Here is a 7,587-nt window from a genome sequence, read left to right on the forward strand (position 1 = left end):
TCGCTTGCTCTCCCACTCTATCATATTTTTGTACATTTGTTCTATATTTTTTCAACAATACCTTTTCAAGCCTTGGGGATCAGCTTACTTCTTGTGTTTCAAATGCCACCTTTTATGTTTTCTTCGGTTTAAGAATCAGCATTACAAGTGTGCCTCATGGTAACAGACTCAGATAAAACTATACAATAGTGATGATTGAAGTATTCAATGAAAATTTTTTGAACAAATTTCATTCATCTTCAATTAAGCATTGCCTTTCTGTAGCAAAGAAGCTCGAGTGCCTTGTAGATCTGCGTAGCTAAACTGTAAAGGGCCACCCAAACCAATTTCAGCAACTCGGCAATAAGTGAGACAAAATATTATTCCTTCATCAACCTGCACGGCGAGTGTGAGTGAAGATCAATCCGCCGCCATGATGCACACTCCTTCACCACGGTCCTCCCCAGCAGCTCTGGATCCACCATCTACAACACGGACTTTGTCTTGCAAATGAAACTGTCGAATTTGAGATAATTAGCTACCATGGTGTAATGGTGAACACACTGTTCCTTCTCCCTGGCATGGCAGCAGAAAATTTTTATCTAAATTCTCCCACTTTTGGCCACTCCTATCTAAAAATGATCTTACCTTTGGTCACCCTGCCGTAAAAAGGTGTACACCACAGTTAGTCGATTGGCCATTTCCGTATTGTTACATGACGTCGGTAAATATAGGCCAAATACTCTGTAGACAGGTTCTCAAGATCTGCCTCGAGTGGAGGTCCCTCCACAAGCAGTGCTGCAAACAAGCAATTGCAATGGTGCACCTGTACCTCAACTTACTGTGTTGCTGACACCACCACTCCACGGTTGTTCCTTAGACTGTCTCCGAGAAGCCATCGAGCACGACGCCGTGTGCCCCTCGCCCGGCTGGCGGGGCCTTGCAGAGGAGTGCGAGCGCCACAGCTGCTCTGACCTGGCGACCGCCATCATCGCTGCCGTGGCCCCCATGCCGCTGAGGAGGCTGGACCATGATGAGGGCTGGGCCGAGACTGCAGGGGATGCCCAGCTTCCTAAAGGGCGAGACAACAGCGAGGGACGCTCGCTCATGGAGCACGTGTTTTACTGAGTGACTGTCACCCAGCATAAGCCCCTAAATAAATAAAAATGTTGACACTGGCAGTAGGACTGCCACTTGTCTGGTTTCGACTCAAGACAGTCGAGGTGGCAGGAATTAATATGTACCGATATCTGGTGGAATTCTGTTTAAGTTTATTACAATTTAGTGCACAGTATTGATACACCGAAGGTCCTAGGCTGACTGAGAAATATGCCTGTCTGGGTTTGGTCTGTAGAAAATGTGTCAATCCTTTCTGGTTGTGGTCTTTGCAGGCACCACTGTGCATTGGGCATGGTGGCGGTGGTAAGACGCACCTGTGATCCAACAGAATGGGAGCGAGGTTTGTGGGTTGTATGTATGTTGAACTTATTTTTCACCATATGTTGCCAACCGTGCTAATCGGAGGTACATTAAGACATCTGTGTGTGTTATAAATTATAGGTTGAATGGTCTTTAGAAGGCAGAACAGCAAGTGTGGTGGGGCGGGGATTCGGAGCTGGTCTGGGGGAGGGTCTGGTGGAGGTCTGGGGGGGGGGGGTGTTCAGGGTGGGTCTGGTGGGGCTCCAAGGTTGGTCCAGGGTGCTCCAGTGGGAGTTCGGGTTTGGTCTAGGTGGGGTCTGGGGTGGGTTTGGGCAGGTCCCAGGGAGGTTTTGGATGGGTCTGCGGGGGTCCGGCATGTGTTTGGGGTTGGTTCGGGTGGGGTCCAAGGGGGTTCAGGGGGTTGGGGGGGTCTGGTATCTGGCCGGGGCAGTCTAGGTTGGGTTGGGCAAGGTCTGGGGTGGGTCCTCGGGGTTCCACGGTGGGTTTGGTGTGGGTCAGCGGTGGGTTAGGGGAGGTCCGGGGTGGGTCCGAGGGGTTTCCTGCGGGGTATCCTGGGTGGGTCTGGTGGGGTCTGGGTTGGTTCCAAGCGGATTCTGGGTAGGTTCTGATTATTTTTTGGGTTGGTCAAGGCTGTCTCCAGTGGTATGGGGTTGGTCCGGAAGGGGTCCAGGGTGGGTTCGTGGGGTATTTGTGCTATCCTCTATAGAGACTGGTAGTGTGCACCATTTGTGCATTTGACTGCGGTGTGATGTTAATTACTTTGCTGTCTTCTTCCTTGATGCTAAGTCAATGTATTTAACATCGCATAAACGTATGTTAAATGTTGCAGATTTTTTTAATGTTTGTATACAGTGAGGGAAAAAAGTATTTGATCCCCTGCTGATTTTGTACGTTTGCCCACTGACAAAGAAATGATCAGTCTATAATTGCAATGGTAGGCACGTTTATTTGAACAGTGAGAGACAGAATAACAACACAAAAAATCCAGAAAAACGCATGTAAAATTTTTTATAAATTGATTTGCATTTTAATGAGAGAAATATGTATTTGACCCCTCTGCAAAACATGACTTAGTACTTGGTGGCAAAACCCTTGTTGGCAATCACAGAGGTCAGACGTTTCTTGTAGTTGGCCACCAGGTTTGAACACATCTCAGGAGGGATTTTGTCCCACTTCTCTTTGCAGATCTTCTCCAAGTCATTAAGGTTTCGAGGCTGACGTTTGGCAACTAGAACTCCCTCCACAGATTTTCTATGGGATTAAGGTCTGGAGACTGGCTAGGCCACTTCAGGACCTTAATGTGCTTCTTCTTGAGCCACTCCTTTGTTGCCTTGGCCGTGTGTTTTGGGTTATTGTAATGCTGGAATACCCATCCACGACCCATTTTTAATGCCCTGGCTGAGGGAAGGAGGTTCTCACCCAATATTTGACGGTACATGGCCCCGTCCATCGTCCCTTTGATGCGGTGAAGTTGTCCTGTCCCCTTAGCAGAAAAACACCCCCAAATCATAATGTTTCCACCTCCATGTTTGACGGTGGGAATGGTGTTCTTGGGGTCATAGGCAGCATTCCTCCTCCAAACACGGCGAGTTGAGTTGATGCCAAAGAGCTCCATTTTGGTCTCATCTGACCACAACACTTTCACCCAGTTGTCCTCTGAATCATTGGCAAACTTCAGACGGGCATGTATATGTGCTTTCTTGAGCAGGGTGACCTTGCGGGCGCTGCAGGATTCCAGTCCTTCACGGCGTAGTGTGTTAACAATTGTTTTCTTGGTGACTATGGTCCCAGCTGCCTTGAGATCATTGACAAGATCCTCCCGTGTAGTTCTGGGCTCATTCCTCACCGTTCTCATGATCATTGCAACTCCATGAGGTGAATCTTGCATGGAGCCCCAGGCCGAGGGAGATTGACAGTTCTTTTGTGTTCCATTTGCGAATAATCGCACCAACTATTGTCACCTTCTCACCAAGCTGCTTGGCAATGGTCTTGTAGCCCATTCCAGCCTTGTGTAGGTCTACAATCTTGTCCCTGACATCCTTAGAGAGCTCTTTGGTCTTGGCCATGGTGGAGAGTTTGGAATCTGATTTATTGATTGCTTCTGTGGACAGGTGTCTTTTATACAGGTAACAAGCTGAGATTAGGAGCACTCCCTTTAAGAGTGTGCTCCTAATCTCAGCTCGTTACCTGTATAAAAGACACCTGTGAGCCAGAAATCTTTCTGATTGAGAGGGGGTCAAATATTTATTTCCCTCATTAAAATGCAAATCAATTTATAACATTTTTGACATGCGTTTTTCCGGATTTTTTTCTTATCTCGTCTGTTAAAAGCTCTAACAGATAGGTGAAAATCCTCCCCGTAGAGGTTATTAATTCTAGATTTGAAGCTTTCGTGACTGGAAGGTTTCATACTCTTTGGTCACAGCTCATCGAGACGCTGACCTTCCTCAAAAGATGCCGCGACAATATATAAACCCGATCGTCTCAGAGTTGTGTACTCAACACAGATTTTTTGCTGACTTCCACCTGAAGACGGAAGCTTGTGTTGCCTCCGAAACGTCGTGATTTAATTGTTTTTTTTATTTTACCTACATGACTTTACCGAATAAAACCAAAGAGTATGAATCCTTGCAGTCACGAAAGCTTAAAATATAGAATTAATAACCTCTACGGGGAGGATTTTCACCTATCTGTTAGAGCTTTTAACAGACAGCGAGATAAGAAGTCACAGCTCATCGAGACGCTGACCTTCCTCAAAAGATCCCACGACTATATAAACCCGATCGTCTCAGAGCTGTGTACTAAACACAGATTTTCTGCTGTGACTATTCCACCTGAAGACGGAAGCTTGTGTTGCCTCCGAAACGTCGTGATTTAATTGTTTTATTTTATTTTACCTACGTGACTTTACCGAATAAAACCAAAGAGTATGAATCCTTGCAGTCACGAAAGCTTCAAATCTAGAATTAATAACTTCTACGGGGAGGATTTTCACCTATCTGTGAGAGCTTTTAACAGACAACGAGATAAGAAGTCACAGCTCATCGAGACGTTGATCTTCCTCAAAAGATGCCGCGACAATATATAAACCCGATCGTCTAGAGCTGTGTACTCAACACAGATTTACTGCTGACTTCCACCTGAAGACGGAAGCTTGTGTTGCCTCCGAAACGTCGTAATTTAATTTTATTTTACCTACATGACTTTACCGAATAAAACCAAAGAGTATGAATCCTTGCAGTCACGAAAGCTTCAAATCTAGAATCCATCTATAGAGTCTACCAGATAAAGCTTGAGTCAACACTTTTCTTTACTTTGTGCCGGTGCACGCCATACACGTCCACCCTGCTCTTCTCCAGAAGCGCCCCAATCGCCCCATCTCTCCCCATGATGTCACCTCTCCCTTTCCTCGTAACATCATCCTGAGACTCTACCCTTGGATCGCGTGAGTATTTCTATCCTCGAATCACGTATCAACACTAGATTACCTCCCTGTGAAGAAAAAGTCGTCCTCGACTAAACACAACCCGTGCAAATACAAGGGATTTGGGGGAACCCTGACAGAAAAAAAAACACTTTTGTTGGTCAATAAACAAGCAATTTAGACTCAACCGGAGTCCTGGACATTTGTGTGTGTAGGTGTGGAATGCCTGTGTAGAGTAGTATGACGGCGTGACGTCATGAGCGCTGTGAGAAGCAATGACGTCATGTCACGGGATATACTTTAGGGGGACCCCATGACGAAAGAGGGGTCACGACGTTTCGGCCACAACACAAGCGGCCTTCATCAGGTGAAGGGGGCGAGACTGTCTGGTAGGACAGTGCTGTGTTATTTTATTTTATCAATTTATGAAAGAGGGGTCGTTGTGGTATCCCGGGATGGTGAGCGTCTGAAGAAGGTCTCTCCTACTCTTTGGTTTGGTAAAGTCACGTAGGTAGAAAAATAATAGATCACGACGTTTCGATAGCAAAAAAAAAGTAGTTTTTTCTTGCTGTGGTTGTCCCACCTGATGACGATTGCTTGTGTTGCAATCGAAACGTCGTGATCTATTTTTCTACCTAGGTGACTTTCCCGAAAGAACCAAAGAGTATGGATTCCTGCAGTCACGAAAGCTTCAAATCAAGGTTTCTCCTGCTCGTGACCGGACGGTGTTGACTGATCCCCTGTCCGGGTTCTACGAGCAGGAGAGCCGAAGATATAGCCAGGGGTAGGGCTCAGAGAAGTATGCAAGAGCCCGCTAAGATTACGTGGGGTGTTGGATGAGCCCCCATTCCGACTCGAGTGAGAGAGCCCAAGAGATAGCCCAGGCTAGGAATACATAGAGCCTGAGGTCCGCGTGAAGAACCGAGTGTAGGGACACCTACCTCTGGTGTGTTTTGTTACCCCTGTGTCAATAAACTGGCGCAAGCCCTTACTAAGAGTTCAGTATACAAGTCGTCCTGCATCACACAACAACTGGTGCCAGAAGTGTCTCCAGCCTTCGCCGCCATGTTAAATGGCGGTGAAGAGGAAGTACCTACCTGTGGTGAGGTTCGACGATGAAGACGGCATGGAGGATGTTCCCGCAACGTCCCCGGAGTCCGGGGCCCCGGAGATGCGCCCCGTGGAGCCAGGCCAACCGGAGCAGGAGGCAGCCGTGGGTGGCTCCTCACCACTGCCGAACACCTGGCATATCCTCACGAGCCAGCTCAGACAACTTCTACAGTCCGCCGCGCAGCTCGTCGCGATGATGGTCGAGGTGGGAGCCCAGCCGCGTGCACCCGACACTTTTTCAGCGCGGGAACGGCGGATTCCCGCCATTGCGCCTCCTGCCTCGTTCGTATTTAGTGCCAATTCTATAATGGACACGACTCCGGAGTTGGGTGCCATTGTTCCGCGGGATTCGACGCAGCATTCAGGCACCATTTTGTCAGCGACACCGCAACCGGGTGCCATTTTCTCTGTGTCTCCGCAACCGGGCACCATTTTTTCCACGACTCCGCAACCGGCTGCCATTACCGATGTGACTCGGCAACCCGGCGTTGCTATGGCTCCTGCAGCGGCGTGGGTGCGCCCTCACCCGTAATTACGTCTGGCGGCCATAAACTCCGTCGCTTGCCTCCCGTACGCCCGTTCATTGCGACAGGCAGCGATAGGATGGCTTTCCAGGACCGATTTGATGCAGCGTAATTTTCAGTAGGGTGGCCCATGGACGAGGCTCTCAAAGTGCTCCCCACAGCACTGGATGACAGAGCTTTAGTGGCGTTTAAATCCATTACACTGGTGGATAGGGCAACGCTTCCAGCTGCGTATGCTCAGATGGCTGCTATCTTCGAGCCGCCTTCCAGTGCGCGCCTCAAGTTCTGAATGCGGAGGTGAGAGGAAGCCGAGACACCGCTCACCTTCTGCAGCTCCTCGCTGGCGCTGGCACGGGCAGCTTTCCCCAACATGGATGGATCGGCGCTGGACTCGCTGACTCTTGAGCGGTTACTCTCCCTATGCGGGAGCTGGGAGTTGTTCTTGCAATCGCCAAGGAGGCCGACATTTCATCTCTGAGAGTGGCGCAGGGCATTCAGGCACACCTTGCCCTATGCCAGTCGCCCAATGTGGCGGCGTGCACGGGGGTTCCGGTGCCCGCGGGGGCTGCCACGCCACAGGGGGAGGATGGCTTCGCTGCCTTCATTGCGGGCGACCAACGCGGGAGAGGTGCCGGGAGCCGCCGGCCAGAGCAACGGTGGCGGACGAGGGCTCCTCGCTCGCAGGGGTCGGCGTCCACTGCCTGCTTCTGCTGTGGTCAGCAAAGCCACATCGCGTTAGGCTGCCATAACGCCCCCGGGGCCTTCAGCAGGCCCTCATCATCCTCCGGCTCCACGTCAGCGTCATCATCCGGGCCCCAGGCGAGTCGCGAGGCATCGATCACTCGGCCGCTCCCCTCACCTCACTCATCTAGCGGGGTTATAGTTCATGATCACCCGGCCATCACTAAGTGCTCTGCTTCGCCCCGTGCTCGTTCGTTACCATTCGCTGGGTGGCCTAGGTGGGTCCATCAATGCAATGCACTCACGCCTCGGGTTGTAGCAGCCACGGCGGGTTCCCCTGCGGTCGCTGGTTATGTCCAGGGAGTGGAAGTACGGGTTTTGGTGGACACGGGTGCGTTGGCCACTATTATATCCGAATGTATTTTCGGG

General features: G+C 50.0%; 1 protein-coding gene across 1 annotated transcript; it reads right to left on the minus strand.

The window, feature by feature from the left end:
- Positions 1 to 812: 812 nt before the first annotated feature.
- Positions 813 to 6,779, minus strand: LOC142924245 (uncharacterized). Its single transcript, XM_076066231.1, has 2 exons — positions 5,941 to 6,779; positions 813 to 1,051 (listed from the first exon to the last, which is right to left on the minus strand). Exons 1-2 carry the CDS (start codon positions 6,413 to 6,415, stop codon positions 813 to 815), a joined length of 714 nt encoding a protein of 237 aa, XP_075922346.1. The 5' UTR covers positions 6,416 to 6,779.
- Between the last annotated feature and the right edge of the window lie 808 nt (positions 6,780 to 7,587).

The sequence above is a fragment of the Petromyzon marinus genome, chromosome 11, assembly GCF_048934315.1.
Source record: "Petromyzon marinus isolate PM22_M1 ecotype Great Lakes invasive population chromosome 11, UKy_Petmar_22M1.pri1.0, whole genome shotgun sequence".
NCBI classification, from domain to species: domain Eukaryota; kingdom Metazoa; phylum Chordata; class Hyperoartia; order Petromyzontiformes; family Petromyzontidae; genus Petromyzon; species Petromyzon marinus.

Coding starts and splice junctions, on each gene's coding strand:
- LOC142924245 (XM_076066231.1), bottom strand. CDS start 6,415: ATGGCAGCCGGTTGCGGAGTCGTGGAAAAAATGGTGCCCGGTTGCGGA. Junction 1,052..5,940: donor ATCGTCGAACCTCACCACAG/GTAGGTACTTCC, acceptor CTCGCCCTTTAG/GAAGCTGGGCATCCCCTGCA.